General features: G+C 54.1%; 1 protein-coding gene across 5 annotated transcripts in view; it reads left to right on the top strand.

Moving 5' to 3' along the window:
• Positions 1 to 19338, top strand: part of SYT7 (synaptotagmin 7) — a 92184-nt gene that overhangs the window by 64884 nt on the left and 7962 nt on the right. For all 5 annotated transcript variants that reach the window (XM_020968111.2, XM_020968113.2, XM_020968114.2 and 2 more), the window contains 5 exons: positions 3559 to 3694; positions 10193 to 10463; positions 15068 to 15237; positions 15887 to 16001; positions 17054 to 17253. In XM_020968111.2, coding sequence (XP_020823770.1) covers positions 3559 to 3694; positions 10193 to 10463; positions 15068 to 15237; positions 15887 to 16001; positions 17054 to 17253 — 892 coding nt within the window. The remainder of the gene's footprint in view (positions 1 to 3558; positions 3695 to 10192; positions 10464 to 15067; positions 15238 to 15886; positions 16002 to 17053; positions 17254 to 19338) is intronic.

Raw genomic sequence — 19338 nt, 5'->3', positions numbered from 1 at the left:
GGGCTAAGTGACCACTAGGGTCCTGCCCAGCTCCAAAGCCATGAAAAAGACTGAAAATTCCCCTTTGGTCCTTACCACGCAAGGCGCCCCTGTATAATTGTCCCTAATTGTCCAGAGGAGGAAACTGAGAGTCCAAGATCACCCCGTGGTTCCCTGACTCCCCCGAGTCTTGCCTGCTGGCCAGGGAGGCTGCACCGGACAGGTCCGAGGGCCCTCCCAGCTGGCCATCTCAGAGCCGTCCTCCTCCACCCCATCTGGCCCAGCTCTGGGCCGTCCCTCAGCACTGTCACGGCCGCCTGGGCCCCAGCATCTGTCTCCCATCATTGTTGGGGAAAACGATTAGTCTGCTCCGGATGGTAACAGGCTCATAAAGCGAATCTCCCTGGAGACCAGGAGGGCCATGGGGGGGGGGGGAGTAGGAAGGCTGACCTGGGGTCCTCGCCATCCTCCATCCCGAGCCCCAAGGAAGCCTGGGATTGGGAGGGCAGTCAGGCCAGAGGAAAGTAAGCAGGGGAAAATAAATGGTGGGGCCAAGATGGGAGCTGGGCATTTGAGGGAGGGGTGGCCCGCCCTCCTCCTAGTTCCCTCCTCTGTAAAATGCACCCAGTGATCCCCAAGGTCCTCATCCAGGTCTAGATCTGCGATCTGGGCATGGTGTCAGTGACCAGCCCTGGTGCCCTCCAACAGCCTCGCTCTGGGGAAAACTTCCTTCCCCGGACTGGGGCTCTGAGAGTTTGAATGGCCAGCTGCGGTCCACATTGCCCCTGAAGGGGTCTTTAAAATGCCCTCAGCCCTGCCCCAGCCCCGTGGAAGAGTCAAGAGTCCATTGCTGCCCCAGGTGCCCTGCACCCCCTCCAGCTCCCCCATCTCTGGCTCTGCCCATTCCAGCCTCACCACTCACTCCGCGCCTCATCTCTCAGTCTCCATTTCAGCCTCTCACCCCTTCAGCTGCACCTTTTCACAGTCATCCCCTCGGGGATCCAGATGGTTTCAGCCGTAGGCCCCCGTTTGGGGGAAGGGGGGAGGAGGCTACTCCCACTGCTCTCCTTGCTCAAGACTCTGCCATGTTTTTCTTGTCCCTCGGTGTGTGCTCCTGCCCTCCTCTCTGCCTCTCCTCCTGGCCATCGCCGCTCCACCTTGTCCGCCCCGGTGGCCCCCCGCCCCCAAACGTCTCGTGCCTGCTTTTTCTCTGACTAACCTCTCTCCCTGTCTCTTTTCTTCTCCTTCCCATCTGCTCCTCACAGGGGACCGACCCTCAGCCAGTGACTGAGGCCTTTCCACTGGCTCTGTCTCTCTATCCATCCCTCTCTCTCTGTCTCTCTCTGTCAGCCCCCCCCCCCTTTTCTCCCTCTCTGTCCTGTAACCTCTGACAGCCTCAGCGGCTCCATCTGTCTCCCAGGCTGCTTTGCAGCTGTGCTGCTGCTCTGGTGTTTCCAAAAGAACTCCACGTTTTTCCATACCTTCAACCGTCAATCTCTCTCTCTTTCTCTCCTCCTGTCCCACTCTCTATTTTTAACCTGACTTTACCTCTCCAGCTATTTCAGTCTCCTCCTTCCTCCCTGTGCCTGTGTCTGCATGAGCACGTGTCCTCTATGTGTGTGTGTGTGTGTGTGTGTGTGTGTGTGTGCGCGCGCGCATCTCCTCTCTGAGCGATGTGGTCATGGTCGGGGGGGTGTGTCTTGGTTGGGGGAGGAGGGTGGGAGGCAGATTGTCATGCTGTGTCTGCCGAGCTGAGACCAGGCGTGTGCGTGTGCATGTGTGTGTGTGTGTGTGTGTGTGTGCACACACCCCGGATCCTCCCTCGCTTCCACACACCCTCCACCCCCCGCCCTGATTCAGTGTGTACTAATTCACACACAGCGCTCGGCGTGCCCAGCTTCCCCTGGGCGTTGTTCCTCTCCGCTGTGCTGCGGGACGGTGCGCCCCGTGCCAGTCCCCCGCTGGCTGCCATCCCGGGGAGGGGTGTATTTACGCGGGTTTGTGCGTGTGTACGTGTGTGCGCGCAGGCCCCTTCCTCCCACCGTCTGACTGGGGTGTCCTCTTCCCGGGGTCGTGGCGTGTCTGACTGCATGTCCGACTGGCCCCGTGTACGCTTGCTGCCGTTCTCTGCTGGCGCCCCCTCGCTCGTGTCCAGTCCGTGCGTCTCCAGAGACCGGCCGTGGCCTGGCGCTCCCAACGCCATTCTACTCGAGCTTGTCCTCAGCTTCACGCTACTGGTCTGTCCTCTCTGCCTGCTCCCACGTCCTCTTCCTGGGATGCTCCAGCCTGGTCCTCATCCATTCACTTTCCCTCTCCGCTGAGGGCTGAAGGGGGGCCCAGGTTCAGCCACCAGCCAGCCGTAAGGACCCCTCCCAGGGAGTAGCCAGAGAGCCTCCCGAAAGGATGTGGCCTCCCCCCAGCCTAGGCTGGTGGCGGACAACGGGCCGGGCCGAGGAGGCAGGTGGACCAGACTCAGGGCCTCTCATAAGACCCCCAGGAGCGTCTACCTTGAGACACCTTTCCTATGGATGGGAGGTAATAAGAAAGGGACCTTCTGATCCCCAAGAATTCTTAGATGGGGAGACAGCCTCACCACAGCGTGGGGATCTCAAATCGGGGAGCAAAGGAGGGGTTAGGAGATTCAGTCAATGGCTACATCAGTTTGGTGGGGGTCGGGGGAAGGAGGGAGGGAGGATCTCCTTGGCACATTGAGTCTCCTCACTCCCACGACATCAATCCATCCTTCCCTGCCCCCTGAAGGGCTATGTTGGCGCCGAGTCTAATGCCCTGGCAGCTGTGTCCTATCTGAATCTCCTCCCGTCAGCCTGAGCAAACACAGGTGGGGGCCTCTGAGTGACAGACGGTTGGGGCATGTTTGTAGAGAGTAATGATGTGTAGATGTGACCTGGGAGCACCCAGCCAGGCTCCTGCCACCTGGGGTGAGTGGGCCCAGGAAAACTAATGGAGGAGCAGGGTTGGAGTGGGGGGAGAAGGAAGGAGGTGGGTGGTACTTGGGAGGGATCACTCCATTGTAGGAGAAAGCCATAGAGAGCATGGGCACTCCCAGAAGGAAGGGTCAGGGAGGACAGTAACTGGGAGAGCTAGAAATGAAGCCAGGGAAAGCCTGTCTCTAAGGAACTTGAGTCCTGGGGGAGTCCTCAAAGAGTCTGTAGGGCCTATTGGAAAGAGGAGAGGGAGCTGATAAACTGAGCCCCAAGGTTTAGGGACAAAACTGCAGGGGAGGCTCACCCCAGTGAAGTGAGGCATCCCTGGGGCCAAGCCAGAAGGCAGTTGATGCCTGTGGGGAAGACATAGAGAAGCCCTGGGGGTTGACACCTGGTCAAGGAGCAGGCAGGATGCAATGGGGTAGAAAGTGAGATCAGTGTGATGGGGGAGGCAAGCACCAGGAGGCCCAGAGTGCTGGCCTGAGTCGGCAGCAGGAGGGTCGGGTAGGGGTGGGGGTGGGGGCGGGCCAGCCTATGGCCCATGTACATAAGGTTGATCACCTGCCCGGCTAGTTCCCTGGTGCCTAGCCCACACCACCCTCCAGCCAGACGTTCATTCAGACTCTTTTCCTAGGTTGCCAGCAGGTGGGAAGGCTGTGAATACAGCCCCTGTCCCGGGCCAAACGCCCCACGATGAGTCCGACCGCCGGACTGAGCCTCGGTCTTCTGTCTCAGACCTTGTCAACTCCCTTACCAGCGAGATGCTCATGGTGAGAAGGATGGGGTGGGTCTGCGCGGGAGGTGGAAAGGAGGAAGGTGAGCCATGCCCCCCTCCCTTAACTGTAACTAGGGTCAGAGAGAGTGTGATGTTAGGCACTGGGGCATCTGGGAAAGAGGCCTGGGGTTCCTGTCAGTCTGCCATTTGAGTTAAGGGAAAGTCCTTAAGACAGGCTGAACAGCTTTGTGGGAAGCACCTACTATGTGCGTGTGTTCCCTGGCTCCTTTGGGAGACAGTGTGGAATACTTCAAAGAGCGCTGGGGTCCGAGGCCTTGGGCTTGAATCTCAGCTCAAAAATTGATCAACCCAACAGCTAATATGGCACATTACTGTTTGCAATGTGCTTTACAAACATCCTCTTATTTGATCCTCACAACAAGCCCTCTAAGGGAGGTGTTATCATTATTCCCATCTTACAGATGAGGAAACTGAGGCAGGGAGAGATTAAGTGACTTGCCTGAGGTGAACAACTAAGAAATGTCTAGAGCAAGATTTGAATTCAGGTCTTCCTAACTCCCTGTCTGGCACTATGCCCACTATGCCTCACTTGATCTTGGGCAAGTCACTTAACTTCTCTGTGCCTCAGTTTCCTCATATGTAAAATGAGGCAGTTAGAGTCCATGCCTTCTCCAGTCCTTTCCAGCTCTGGATCTCCTGTAGGTTCCCATGGTCCTGCAGGGCTGGGAGTGATCATGGTGGGGGAGGATGGATAGGAGGTGGCAGCAGCTATCCATAGTAGGGGTTAAACCAGTATTTGTTCAGTGAGTGAATGAATTTGGACTTCTAGGCTCATCTCTGCCACCAAACTAGCTGAGTGACATTGAGTCTTCACCTCTCTGGGACTCAGTTTCCTCATCTGTCAAGTACAGACTATCGCTCCTACCCTCCCTCCCAACCTAGCAGAGTCCTTGTGAACGATAAAATGAGACGATAGAGAGTGAAAACCCTTTGAGATCAATCCTTAGTGGCCCTGATCAAAGAGAAGAGAGTCCTGTTATCACAGAGGAAGAGACCGATGAGGTAGGAGAAACTGAGGCCAGAGAAAGTCCCTCAATTAGCCAGGATCATCCTGGGTCTCTCACTCAGTTTTTAGTTGTAATTTCCTCTTACAGCTAAGAGGAGTTGGTGTGAGGAGCCTACTGTCCCTGACCTCTCCTGAGGCTGAGCTAGCATAGAGTCAGGGACCCATGTGACCTGACCTTCTCCCATCAGATCTGCTGCAAGAGTGAACCCCTTTGGGGGATTGGATCTGACTGGGATTTGGGGATCTCTGACTGAACCACACCTCCAAGCGAATGCCGCAGCGGGGCATTGGGGGATGGGAGGTTATGGCCTATCATGGTGTGAAAAGCACGGGGTAGCAGAAGACAGCAGAATCTTAGCTCCAGAGTTGGATGGGACCTCCAAGGCCACTAGTCCAATCCCCTCATTTTACAGGTGAGGAAACTGAGGCCCAGGGAGTGGAAGGGACATTCTAAGTTCCCACAGATAGCAAGGAACAGCTGAGATTTGAACCCAGATCTTCCAGCTCCCACATCCAAAGCTCTTTCCACTGTGCTGTTGCCAGGACAGGGATTTAAGTGCTAGCTCTGCCCCCTTGTGAGCCAAGTGACTCGAGGCAAGGAACACTCTGTGAGCCATGGTTTCCTCATCTGTAAAATACAAGGTTTGGACGAGATGAGTTCTAAGTTTTCTTTCAGCTCTGACATCCCTCTTTGTTCTGGGGTCTCATGGAGCTCTCCATTCCACGTTCTATGTCCTAAGGTTCCTTCCAGCCCAGACATTCTATAGTATCATGTGACTCCCCCTGCTGGCATAAAAGGGCCATGACGGTTCATCAGGGGCCCCTCTCATCAACTGTAGACTCCTGTGATCCCAGAGAGGCCCTGACGTGGCTGACCTGCAGGAGCAGGCATCCTAATCCTAGCTCGAATTTGTATGGTGCTTTATGGTTGATTGAACACCCTTACATAGATCGCCAGAGGGTGCGAGTTCAGGGTGATAATTATTATTATCCCCATTTTACAAATGGGAAAACTGAGGCTGAGAAAGAGGAAATGACTTGCCTGTCTGTGGTCTCAGAGCTGCTAAATACCTGAAACAGGGCTTGAAGGCACACCTCTGGATCCCAACCCAGTAACCATTCTGTGCAGAGATGAAGTGGGGGAGGAGAGAGGTGAAGGGGGAGCAGAATATACTTCTGGGATTGAGCTGGATTCCTCTTCCAGGATACCGGGGAAATCACTTAGGTGCTGGGAAGGAATACTAAGATTTGCACAGCCTTTCTAGATGAAATCTCATTCTGTCTTCGCAACATCCTTGTGAGGCAGATGCTGTTATTATCTTCATTGTACAGATGAAGGAGCTGACAGTGAATGTCCAGGGTCACACAGGCAGTGTCTAAGACACATTTGAACTCAAGTCTTCCAGCCTCCAAGTCCAGCCCGAATTTACCCAGACGTTCCTGGGTAACAGGGGCTCTAGGGGAAACTGAGGCTTTTTATGCATGACTTGAGCCCGGATGGAATGCAATGGAGTTAGCTCTGGAGGCCACAGAGGGGCATGTCCCTGGCTTTGCAGCTCCAGCGGCCCATGTCTTTCTTGTCCTATCAGATCAGACACAGCCCTGCTGGGCTGGCCCCTCCTTCCGGCTCTTCTCTCCCTCTCAGGCTCCCCAGCCCTGACTCCTTGGGTGAGCTTTGAGGTACTGACCTCGCCTAGTGGTCTCTCTTCTCCATCCATTCATTGTATCCTTTTGGACGCCTAACCTGATTCCAAGTCTGTCTGGAATTCCGTCGGGGACTTTGTCTCCTGATTTCCCATGTCTCCCTTTCTGCTCAGACAGATCTAATTCCCATGATCCTTCCTAGTCAGTGGCATCCTCCCTACGGGTCCCTGAATGCCTTTTTGATTGGTTCCTGAAGGTAGGGCTCCCAGAAGGCCCTTGGAGGCCCAGCCCTGATGTGCGGTTGCCTCTGGTGTCTTGCCCATTGGAGGCGATGGAGGCAGATGGAGGGAGGGAGGCTGGGACTGGTTCCCCATCTCCTGGTTTCTGGGGAGGAGGAGGAGAATAGAATGGAATTAGCCAGAGATAGACCAGGTCATTAGCTCTAATAACAAGGTTCAAGGCAGCAACCAGGAGAGGGATAATTGCTCCCAAGTTCTTTGCTCCAATCTGCCACTCAGTGGTCAGAGTCAGAGAACCCGGTTATGAATCATGACTTTGCTGCCCGCCACCTTGCCAGAGGTGGCCTGACATTGTGATCAGGGCACTGGGTTGAGTCACGGAAGCTTTATTCAAATCCTGCCTCAGTTTCCACATCGGCAAAAATGGGGGAGGGGTGTGGACTCTGGCCTCCTGCTCAAAATCCCATCCTAAGTTCTATGATCACATGTATGACCTTGGTCACATCATTCACCTACCTCTCGGTGCTTTAGTTTCCTTATCTCTGGGCCTCAGTTCCCCAGCTATAGGTGGAAAGCCTGGATTATTTCTAAGTTCCCCTCCAGCTCTACTATGCCATCACATTTGCTAAGCCCAGGACGGTGATAGCTTACAAAGGGCTCTCCTTGAAGCAAAACTGTGATGGAGACAGTACAAGTGTTATTATCCCCATTTTACAGATGGGGAAACTGAGGCACAGAGCAGCTAAGAGAATTACCATATAGTTAATTAAGTATGGGAACCAGGATTCAAGCCTAGATCTCCTAACCCTTAATGGAACATTCATTCCCTCAAGAAAATTGCTTCCCCTCTCCAAAGCCTTTGCACCAGTTTCGTCATCTGTAACATCTGTAACATAACATCTGGTTAGACCAGACTGGGTTGGGGAAGGGTCTTGACTTGAGATCTGTGAATGTGAGGAGGGGTGGAGTTTTAGCTTTTGAATCACTGTATTTCAGTGTAATTGTGTATACTTTCTGTGCTTACAAACGTTTTTGGGTCCATAGGCTTCCCCAGACTGCTTCAAGGGCCCAGGACCCCCATAAGGACCCCTAATCTAGAGGACCTCTAAAGATCCCTCCCACTGGGAGTGACAAGGCCCGGCTTTGCCTCCTGCCTCAGGCTTGCCCTTAACCTGCACCTCAGTTTCTGTGAAATGGGAATAATTACTACACCTCCCTTTGGGGGGTTCTGCAAGCTTCCATGGAGATATCGTACCCAAAAGCCTCCCAGCCCTTCCTACATGAGCTTCAAGCTCTGAGCAATCCAGACCCGGAAGTTGAGGCTGGTGGAGGAGGGGAGGGAGGCCTGGCCACACCCCTCTCAAGGGGTCAGCCTCACTTCAGATACAGTCAGGCGGACAGGGTTGCCTTTGAAGCCTTTTTGATGATGCCTTCTGAAGGAGAAGGGTCTCAGGCTGCCTGTCCCCCTGGGGCTCCGGTGGGGGCTGCCCAGCCAGGTTGCCATAGTTACGGCTCCACTGTGCCATCCCAGATCTGGTTAATTAGGGCTTGGGGCTATGGTGGTGCGAGAGCATGCAGAGCCTGGTGACGAGCCTGTAAGAGGCCCAGGAGTCCTCGAGGCAGTGATCCTGGCCTGGCGCCACCCCCACACACACGCACAAAAAAAAGGGTCAGCCCAGCCCTTGGCTCTGGGCACCCTATTTTAGGAAGTACATTGAGGAGCCGGGAGCGTGTGCTGATGACTGCTCCAGGAGGGGGAGGAACGCAGAATCAGAAGAGGGAGGAATGTTTAGCCTGGTAAAGAAGAGGTTGGAGGGGGGAGAAGACATGTTTATCTGAATATCTGAAGGATTGTTGTGTGGAAGAGAGCTTAGACTTAATCTGCTTGGCCCTGAGGGGCAAACCAGGAGCTAGGGTGGAAAGTGAAGTGTAGAGACAAACTTGCTAACCATCAGGGCCATACCAATGTAGAATGGACTGCCTCGGAAGGTAGTGAGTCTCTCAGAGCTGGAAATTTCCAAGATGAGGCGAGATGCCCAGGGGGCTGTAGAGGGCTTTTCTGTTTCAGGGTCTCAGTGATCCACATGGGTTCTGAGGTTCCTTCTTGCTCCAAGATTCTGTAATTTAGTGAAATCAAAGTCAGGGGACCAGATCAGAGAGAAGAGGGTCCTAGCTCTAGAGAGGAGCCCTCCTGCTGCCCAGAACCTCCTTTGATGGTCTCTGCAGCTGACCCAATGGGAAAGTGAATGCCAAAGGCCTAAGTCCTTCCCTCTCTCCACCGGCCCATCGCCACATCCAGTGGAAAGATCTAGGTTCAGGGGCTTTCAGAAGCCTCTGCACTGGCATGAAGAAAGCATTTCATTTAGACTTCCGGGTTCAAATCCTGACTCGGCCACTTGTTACCAAGGTCATCTTGGGCATTTATTAAGCGCCTGCTATGTGCCAGGCCCTGTGCTGAGAATTTTAGGTACATGAAGGGTTCTGGTGGAGAAGGGGGATTGGTCCATTCTGCTTGGCCCCAGAGGCAAGTCACGATTCCTTTCTGAGTCTCACTTTCCTTCTCTGTAAAACAGAAGTCATTAGATGAGTAATCCATTGGGCGATGCTTAATCAATTGGACTGGAGCAGGCGTTCTTCACCTAGGGCATGTGAGCTTTTCTTCACAAAAATATTTTGATCCTTGTATTTCCATAGAATTGGTTTCCTTGCAATCCTGTGTGTCTTATGGGTTCACTAAGATGATTGTGAGAAGGGGTCCACAGGCTCGGCAGAGGGGCCTTGAGATCCCCTGCCCTAGGGGTCCCCTCCAGCCCTCCAGCCAATACCTCCGGTGTGTCCCTACCCAAATAAGGGCCCAGCGTGTCCCTCAGCCTCTCCTAGGTTCCACCCAAGCCTACCATGTTGGGCTGTTTACTTGGCACCCAGGCCAGGAGTAGCAGCTGGCATGGCTAGATCTGGCATCAGGAGATGCAAGATGGCGGGACCCACTCTGGCCTTTATTCACCAAGTGACTTCACAAGTCCCTTGCCCATACTGGGGTTCTGGAGGAGGAGGAAAGGCCCTGGAATTGGAGCAAGGAGAGCAGGGTCCAAGCTCTGGCTCTGGGTGAATTACAAGTTTTCAGGGCCTCAGTTTCCTCATCTCTAGAATGGGGATAATAATGCTTGCATTACCTACTTCAAAGGGTCCTTGTCAAATCAAATCAGCAAGAATTTATTAAATGCCTGCCGTGTGCCAGGCGCCGAGCTAAGCACTGGCAAATCTAGGAATTCCCAGTCTGATGAGGGAGGCCACGTGCCCAGAAGAAACAGATGAGGCTAATTTGGAGATAACCAGCAGGGAGAAGGCGCTCAGATGAGGGGGAACCAGGGGTTCTTGCGGGAGGAAAGCACTTTGTAAACCAAGGAGCAGATAGAGACATGAGCTGTAAGTGCTGGGAGAGGGCTGCTTTCTACGGACAGGGGGCTCCTTCACCATAACCAGAGAGGGCTCCCACCCTCTCTCCAGGACCGGAGGGATGCGTCATTGGGGCAGGGGGGCTGGCCCTGATGCCCCCCGGGGGTGTCCGTCTCTCCCGCCCCAGCTGTCCCCAGGCTCGGAGGATGACGAGGCCCACGAAGGCTGCAGCCAGGAGAACCTGGGCCGGATCCAGTTCAGCGTGGGTTACAACTTCCAAGAGTCCACCCTCACCGTGAAGATCATGAAGGCCCAGGAGCTGCCAGCCAAGGACTTCAGTGGCACCAGCGACCCCTTCGTCAAGATCTACCTGCTCCCCGACAAGAAGCACAAGCTGGAGACCAAGGTCAAGAGGAAGAACCTGAACCCCCACTGGAACGAGACCTTCCTCTTCGAAGGTGAGGCCATGCCCTCCCCTCCCCCCAGGACCCCCTTTGTGAGCTGGGGGGGAGGGGGGAGTCCCTTTGGGAAGTTACAGGACACTCGAGTCAGGTTAGAGGGCCAGGCGCTTCCCAGCTTCATCATCCGTATAATGGGAATGCAGATGGGACTCCGTAGGATGAGAAATTATGGGAATAATAGACAGAAACATCTATTAAACACCTTCTATGACGGAACATTGTGCTGGATGAAATACAAAGTTTAGGCAAGATGGAGTCTTATCCTCATTCTTGCAGCTCACAGCCTAGGAAAGGATAAGAAAAGGGAAAAAAACATTTATTAAGCACCTGCTGTTTGCAGAACACCTTGCTGGACGTATCAGAATTCAAGAGGGTGCGATTATGAAGCTCACAGCCTAATAAGGAAATAAGTCACAAGCTGAAGCACTTATTAAGCATCAGCTGTGTGCAGAACACCAAAGGGGGCATAATGAATGAGACATGGTGTCTGCTGCCATGGAGCTTACAGACTGGAGGGGGAGGAGAGAGGGAGATGAAAAATGCGTAGATAGAGTCGAATGTGTGGTTTTCTGAGTTGCTCTGTGGTCCTCAGGGCTCCCTATGGATGCCGGGTTTCTCAGCCCCCATTTCTATTAGAGCCTGAACCCCCCTACTGTATAGGACCCTAAGGAGATCCGACGAGATGACTCCCAGGAGGGGTAGCCTATGTTTTCTTAGGGCAGGGAGGACTTCCTGGGGCAGTGGCCCCTGATTTCGACTTTGAAGAGAGATTCCAACTGATGGAGCTGGGCCGGGGGCCTGACAAGGCACAGAGATGGGGGGGATGGTTGTGCTGAAAGCACCCTGCAGACCTCAGGGGACAATAGGAGAGGAGGGCATTGTTATTCTTTGAGCCCTCCCCTCCTCCCACACATGTAGTCTAGACACCCTGGAAACACTCAGCAATGACTTCATGGAAAATTGATGAATGGGGCCAGGAGGTGCCCCATGGCCTTTTGGGGCCCTCTCTCCCGGGCTCCAGGAAGGAGAGAAGGAGGCACCTAGTGTTAGTTGCTGACCTCTGTACAAGTGGGAGGTGTGACTCGTCTGAAGGGCAGATAACCAGGAGCATCCCCATTTGACTCTGGGCTGCATGCTAGGATTTTCCTATTGCTTCTCACCCATGGGGCTAGGCAGACCTTCGCTGGGGATGTGTGGCTATGGGCTGTGGGGTAGCCCCCCCAGCAGAGGCCAATATGCTTTGGAGCTGGCCTAGGGGAGTGGGTCTAGACTCGGTCCCAGGTCACACCTCAAGGCCCCTCAGGAGACTGGGTGTTGCTCCAAAATGACCGAGGATTCTGGGACCTCTTGGCACCGAGCCTAGACAGAGCCTCCTTGTCTGACCCTGAGTCAGGCCCGAGGGGCTCACACAACTGGCCACAGGCAGGCAGGATGACATCCGTCCCCAGATCAAGGTTTTAAGACCAATTCAGTCAAGGGCAGCTTGGGACAGAGTTAGAGGGAGCTACGGAAATGGGCCCCATGTTGGAGAGTTGAGACCTCAGGACACACCCTGGTGATGGGCGTGGAACAAGAAGCTGTAGGGCAGGAGGGAAAGAGCTCTGGATTGAGAGCAGTCACGTCCAATCTCGCCACTTACTAGCTGTGCAACCATGGGCAAAAGACTGCATGTCTCTGGGCCTCACTCAGTTTCCTCATTTGCAAAACGCCAAGGTGGGTTAAGATGGGTGGATCCCGGGCAGGGAAGGGGAGGAGGGGACGCCAGGTCTGCCACCGGCGCAGCCCATTCACTCATTCCGCCCACCTGACCTAGTTTGGGGGGCTGGTGGCTGGCTCTCTCCTTCGCCACGGCCTGCCAGCCTTCACTCTGGGCGCTCCCCTGAGGAAGACCACGGGGTGCGGTGCAGAAATGCCAGGATTAGGAGTCGGAGAGGAGGCCTCGGGAGCAGTCCTGCCCATTCTCTGGGCCTTGGTCTATTGGTCCCCAACGTCCTTCCATCTCGCCGGCTCTCTGGTTCTCTTGCCCTCTCCGTTCTGTGTCCTGACCCCATGCTCCCCCCTTCTCTGCATCCAGGAGACCGCGGCATTCTGCTTATTGTGGGGTTTGAAGGGGCCTTGGCTAAGCGGGAAGGGGGACAAAGGGGAAATGAAGCTGAAGCTCCAGGCGCACGTGTCTTCCCGACTCCCTGGTAGCAAAGTCACGTAATGAAGGGAGCAAAACCAGGAGCAAAGGGGGGGAGGGGGAGGGGGGAGGGGGCGAGAGGCAGCTCTGGGCTCTATGAGAGGAGAGGCATCCTAGCAGTTAGAGAGGCGCCAAAAAAGGTGGTGAGCTCCCTGTTGCTGGAGGTGACCAACCTTCGTCAGGTATGTTGTGGGAGGGAGGGATTCCTGCTCACTCCGTGTCCTTTGAGGCCTCTCCCAGCTTTGAGATCCTGAGTTATCTTTACACGTGAGCCCTTCAGAAACCACAGGTAATGATAGTGTCAGTTCTGTTTGGTTCCAACAGCAGAACTAGGAGTCATTAACCAGTGAATCAACAGACATTTATTAAGCGCCTACTGTGTGCCGGGCACTGTGCTAAACGCGAGGGGTAGAAAGGCAAAGGCAAAACAGTCCCTGCCCTCAATGAGCTTACATTCCAATGGGGGCGACCACGTGCACATATTTAGGGTCCTATCGACAAACGCAGGGCAGCGTTGAAGAGGAAGGGAGGGCCCTAGGGGCTGATGGGACCAGAAACAGCCTCGTGCCAAAGGTGTCGCTTCAGCCTGGGCTTCGGAGAGGCTGAGGCGAGGAGGGAAGGCATTCCTGGTGGGGGGCACGACACGTGCAAAGACTCAGAGAGTGCATGAAGCCTGGCACGTCAGAGCTGTTCGTTTGATCCGGGAGGTAACTGGATGCCGCTGGAGTCTATCTCATAGAGGTGTGATATGGTCAGAACTGCCCTTTAGGAAATTCACTGTGGTGGCTGTGAGGAGGCCAGCCTGGAGCAGGGAGAGGCTTGGGCCACGAGGCCAGTCAGGAGGCTGCTGGAGTACTCCGGACAGGACTGATGCTGCCCAGAGCCGGCGTGGTGCTGTAAGGACTGGCAAAGGGAGAAGCAGTGAGAGCTGGCAACTACTTGATGGGTGGAGAGCGGGAGGAGGTGACACGGACAATGATGTTGTGCATCTAGTTAACTGGGAGGATGCTGGCACCAGCATCAAAAACAGGGAAGGCCCTGAAGTCAGGAGGACCTGAGTTCAAGTGTGGCCTCAGACACTTATTAGCTATGTGACCCTGGGCAAGTCACTTCACCCGGATTGCCTCAAAAAAAAAAAAAAGGACAGAAACAAGGAAGTTCAGTAGAGGTAGGGGTGTTGGGGCAGGGGGCGAGAAGAGTTCTGTTTTGGACAAGCTGAGTTTGGGCTGTTGACAGGACGTCCAGTCAGAAATGGTGGTGTGGGACTGTGGTTCAGGACAGGTTGGGGCTGGGTATGTTGATCTGGGAATCATCTGTGTAGTGATAATAACCAGATCCATGGGAGCCAACGAGATTATCAAGTGAGAGACTGTAGGAAGAATATTGTAAAGGGCCTAGGGCAGAGCCCTGGGCAACACCCAGTTAGTGGGCACAACGTAGATGATGAGTCAGCAATGACACTAGAAGGAGCGGTCAGAGACATAGGAGGAGAGCCGAGGCCGGGGGGAGGGGGGAGGGAAGAGAGAGACAGAGACAGAGAGAGAGAGACAGAGAGAGAGACAGAGACAGAGAGACAGGGAGAGAGAGACAGAGAAAGACACGGAGAGACAGACAGAGAGAGAAAAAGAGAGACAGGGAGAGAGAGACAGAGACAGAGAGAGGGAGAGAGAGACAGAGAGAAAGAGAGAGAGAGAGAGAGAGAGAGAGAGAGAGAGAGAGAGAGTGAGAGGAGAGAGAGGGAGAGAGAGACATGGAGAGAGAGACAGACAGACAGAGAGAAAGAGAGAGAGACAGGGAGAGAGAGACAGAGAGAGAGAGACAGGGAGAGAGAGACAGAGAGAGAGAGAGAGAGGGAGAGAGAGAGACAGAGAGAGACAGAGAGAGGCAGAGACAGAGAGAGCAGTAGCACCAAAGCCAGAGCGCAGTGTGTAGGAGGAGAGGGTGGTCACAACGCTTAGAGGTCAGAAAAGGATGAAGACAAAGAGGACGCAGCTAGATTTGGCATCGTTGGCAGAACTGGAGAAGGCAATGTCATTTGAATGCTGAGGTCAGAAGCCAGACTGTAGAAGGTTCAGAAGAGAGTGAGGGGGAGAGGAAGCGGCTGCACTGAGCACAGGTCCCTTTTCCTAGGAGAAGAGAGACGGTGGGTGGAAGTCACAAAGAACTAGATTTAGGATCAAACAGTTCTTAAAAATTAGAGCCGTCCAAAGATGAAGGGGAAACCTTGGAAGGTCGCGAGTTCCCTGTCACCGGAAGTCTTCGGGCAGGGGCTGGGTGGTGACTTGCTGGGGATGTCTTTGTAGTGGGGGATCCCTCCTGTGGGCACAGCCCCTTCTGGCTCTGATACTCCGGGGAAGGAGGAGGGTCTGGGGTGGGGGTACAGGGCCCACAGTCCTGACTTTCTTCTCGGTCCCCACAGGCTTCCCCTATGAGAAGGTGGTGCAGCGGGTGTTGTACCTGCAGGTCCTGGACTATGACCGCTTCAGTCGTAACGACCCCATTGGGGAAGTGTCCATCCCACTTAACAAAGTGGATCTGACCCAGATGCAGACATTCTGGAAGGAGCTGAAGCCATGTAGCGACGGGAGCGTAAGGCCCTTTCCTGTCTGTCCCTCCCTGAGGCTGGGGCTGAGCCTCTCAGCTTCAAGAGGGTCCCCCACAGCAGGGGGACCTTCATCCTGTGGGCAGGGGGGCCTCGGCTGAGCTGGGCTGCTGAGATCCAGGGGACGTGCAATGCGTGGTCACAAAAAGCGGCTAGGTAGCGCCGAAGTGCACAGAGCACTGGACCCAGAGTCAGGAGGACCTGAGTTCGGTTTCTGCCTTAGACATTTCCTAGCTATGAGACCCTGGGCAAGTACTTAACCTCTGTTGACCTCAGTTTCCTCATCTGTAAAATGGGATAACCATAGTACCTAACTCCAAGACTTGCTGTGATAATATTTATAAAGTGCTATGCAAATCTTAAAGCACTATACGAATCCTAACTATTGTTACTACCCTCAGATGGGAAGGGGGGCATTGTAAAAGAGACCCCATGGCCCACACCTAATGAGGGGGGAGTCTGAGAATAGGCTGCGTTCATCCTGAAAGTGGGTCAAGGTCAGGCTGAGGAGCTGAGGGCCGTCCCTCACCCCAGTGGTCTCCACTGCTGTCCTCAAATGCAGAGCCGCCTAAGAACTGCACGCCCACCCAGCCAGGTCTCGGCCCCACCCCACCCCTCTCCTTTTGTCTCCTCCAGGGAAGTCGAGGGGAACTGCTCCTGTCCCTGTGCTATAACCCCTCTGCCAACTCCATCATTGTGAACATCATCAAAGCACGGAACCTCAAAGCCATGGACATCGGGGGCACATCTGGTAGACTGGGCTTTGGGACTGGCGGGGCTGAGGAGGGGCCCCTCCACACTGTCCACCTGAGCCCTCTTACCCTCTCTCACCAGGCCACCAGCCTCGCTCCCTCATTCTACATGGTCCCATCTAAACATCGCCCGTCATTCGCCTTCCACGTTCCACCTCCCACCATCCCTTGCGGTTCTCCTTCCTCGCAGAACACTCCCAAAGCCAGGATGTCAGGCAGGCAGGCAGCTAACCTTGATTAAGTGTCTACCAGGGGCCAGGGAGTGTGTCAAGCACTAGGCTCTCTGTGGACCCCTTACCCACAGAGAGGGACTTATTCTGAGTTTCTTTCCAGAATAAAGAAAATGGCACAGTATTAGAAAGAAGGCAAGGTTGTGACTGAAGAGGCCTGGGTTCTGGTCCTGATTCTGTTAACTTTCTTGGGGTCCCTAAGCTAGGCATGATCCCTCCCTAGGCCCAAGTTTTCCCATCTGTAAAATGAGGTCATTGAACCAAATGTTCTCTAAGGCCCTCCCAGCCCTGACATCCCATGTTCTCCGGCCCCTCCCAGCCCTGACATCCCATGTTCTCCGGCCCCTCCCAGCCCTGACATCCCATGTTCTCCGGCCCCTCCCAGCCCTGACATCCCATGTTCTCCGGCCCCTCCCAGCCCTGACATCCCATGTTCTCCGGCCCCTCCCAGCCCTGACATCCCATGTTCTCCGGCCCCTCCCAGCCCTGACATCCCATGTTCTCAGGCCCCTCCCAGCCCTGACATCCCATGTTCTCAGGCCCCTCCCAGCCCTGACATCCCATGTTCTCAGGCCCATTTCAGCTCTGACATTCCCTGTTCTGAGGCCCCTCTCAGCCCCTCCCAACTCTGACGTTCTATAATTCAGCATTTCCTGAGTATCCTTTTGGTCCTTTCATGACTCCCTCTTCAAACATTAGATCCCCAAAGGAAAGAAGCCCTCTTTTTTCCACTCCTCCTCCCTGCTCTAAGTCCTCCTCAGTGGGATGGGTCGGGGCTGGAGAAGCCCCACTTCCACTGACTCATGATTGTCCCCTGACAGACCCCTATGTGAAGGTGTGGTTGATGTACAAGGACAAGCGAGTGGAGAAGAAGAAGACAGTGACCATGAAGAGGAACCTGAACCCCGTCTTCAATGAGTCCTTCATCTTTGACATTCCCACAGAGAAGCTTCGGGAGACAACCATCATTATCACTGTCATGGACAAGGATAAGCTTAGCCGGAATGACGTCATCGGCAAGGTGGGGGTCACCAGTGCCAGGCAGCCTGCTGCTGACGCTGCCAGAGCACGCAAGGGAGGGAGGGAAGGAGGGCAGCACCTCAGACAGGGCTTTGTATGCTGTAGGCATTCAATCAATATTTGCTAAATATATGCATGAGTGAGGGTGTGAAGCTAATTGCAGGAGGAAGGAAGGAGGGGAGGAAGGAAGGAAAGAAAGAGAGAGGGAAGGAAAGAGAGAAGGGAGGAAGGAGAGAGGGAAGGAAGGAGAAAGAGAAGGAAGGAAGGAGAGAAGGAAGGAAGGAAGAGAGGGAAGGAAGGAGAGAGGGAAGGAAGGAAGGAAGAGAGGGAAGGAAGGAGAAAGGGAAGGAAGGAAGGAAGAGAGGGAAGGAAGGAGAGAGGGAAGGAAGGAAGAGAGGAAGGGAAGGAAGGGAGGAAGGGAAGGAAAGAAGGAGAGAAGGAAGGAAGGAGAGAGGGAATGAAGGAGAGAAGGAAGGAGAGAAAGAAGGAAGGAGAGAGGGAAGGAAGAGAGGAAGGGAAGGAAGAGAGGAAGGGAAGGAAGGAGAAAGAGAAGGAAGGAGAGAAGGAAGGAAGGAAGAGAGGGAAGGAGGAAGAAAGGAGGGAAGGAAGGAAGGAGGGAGGGAGAGAAGGAAGGAAGGATTCACATGGCCCTGCTTGCCCACATCCCCTCAGAACCTCTACTCTGTACATCTTTTAGTATTACATTGTCACTTCATTTTTCCTTTCCTTCCCCTTTTTTTGAACCCATTTCTCCTCCTGCCCCGGCTCCTTGTAACACGTCATCAGGGCCAAACAAGTCTGCATTGTAACAATCCTGCCTGGAAACACCTGGTGGGCTGTGCACCTGAGTCCTTCCCCTCCCCATCCAAGGATGGGCAGCCCACCTCCTCCTTGGTTCTGGCGTCCGTGGTTGATCATTACCTTGAGCAGAGCCCTGAAGTCTGTCTCTGTCGCTTTCCTTCACAATGCTGAGGTCCTGTGAGCTCTCCTGGTCAGGCCTGCCTCCCCCTCCAGCATAATTTCTCCTGGATCCCTGGTTTCTTCTGAGCTAACTCCCTCCAGGCGTGGCTGCGGGCAAGTCCCTTGAGCCTCTTTGGCCTCAGTGGCCCCATCTGTAAAGCCAGCGTGGGCCCAGATGATACCAAAGGCAGCTCCCTGCTCCAAATCTGTGATTCTGTGATCTGGGCAGTCATCACTCACATTTCTATAGGGCCACAAGGTTTTCAAAGCACTTTCTCAGGACAGCCTGTAAAATGATTCCCCCCTATTTAAGAGAGGCTCAGAATCTGCTTGATTCCTGACTCTCCTGTCTCTAGACGACTCTGTTCAGCTCTGGCCAACCACAAGTTAGAGACTGGTTCAGTCCAATTGACATGATATACATCCTTCTTGGCATTAATGTGGCATATTTTAATTTGCTAAGCCCTCTGGTGAATGATATTAAAAAACTAAAAAACAAAACAAAACGCCTGCTCGAAGGAAGTTGCCACCTGGTATTTGAGAATCCAGATTTTCTTGTCTTCGTTCAGCCATGTATGCATATGTTCATCAGTCAACAGCCCTAGAGGGTCAGAGCCTGGCCTGCTGCACTAGCTGTCTAGTGTGTCTCCCTACCCGCTGCCAAGCGAGAGTCCTCAACCTAGGTCTGACCATCACGGCCTGCTCAGGAAACCGCATGGTCTCCCTTTTTACCTCTAGAATCAGCTATAAACTCCCTAGTTTGGTATTAAAGCTCTTGGTGACCCGGCCCCTTCCCACCTTTCCGGCTTTAGTACACATCCCTCCTCTCCACACGTCGGCCCCAGTGGGCTTTTGCCGCTCCTTTCACATGGTCTATCTCTCACTTCCGTCCCTTTGCCCAGACTGATCGCCATGTGTAGGATGCCCTCCTTCCTCACTGTGGTCTCTTAAAAGCCCTGGTTTACTTCAAAGTTTCAGCTTAAGCACCAGGTTCTATGGAAGGCCTTCACTGACACACAGCCACCCCCACACTCCCAGCAGTGAGTGCCTCCCTTCAAAAAATAACTTTGCATTTACTTTGTATACTTATACTTTCATGCATGTCTGTTATCTCCCAGGACAGACT

This window comes from Phascolarctos cinereus, unplaced genomic scaffold, assembly GCF_003287225.1.
Source record: "Phascolarctos cinereus isolate Bilbo 61053 unplaced genomic scaffold, phaCin_HiC Scaffold_9;HRSCAF=440, whole genome shotgun sequence".
Classification (NCBI taxonomy): domain Eukaryota; kingdom Metazoa; phylum Chordata; class Mammalia; order Diprotodontia; family Phascolarctidae; genus Phascolarctos; species Phascolarctos cinereus.
This window is presented reverse-complemented; position numbering and strand designations above follow the sequence as displayed.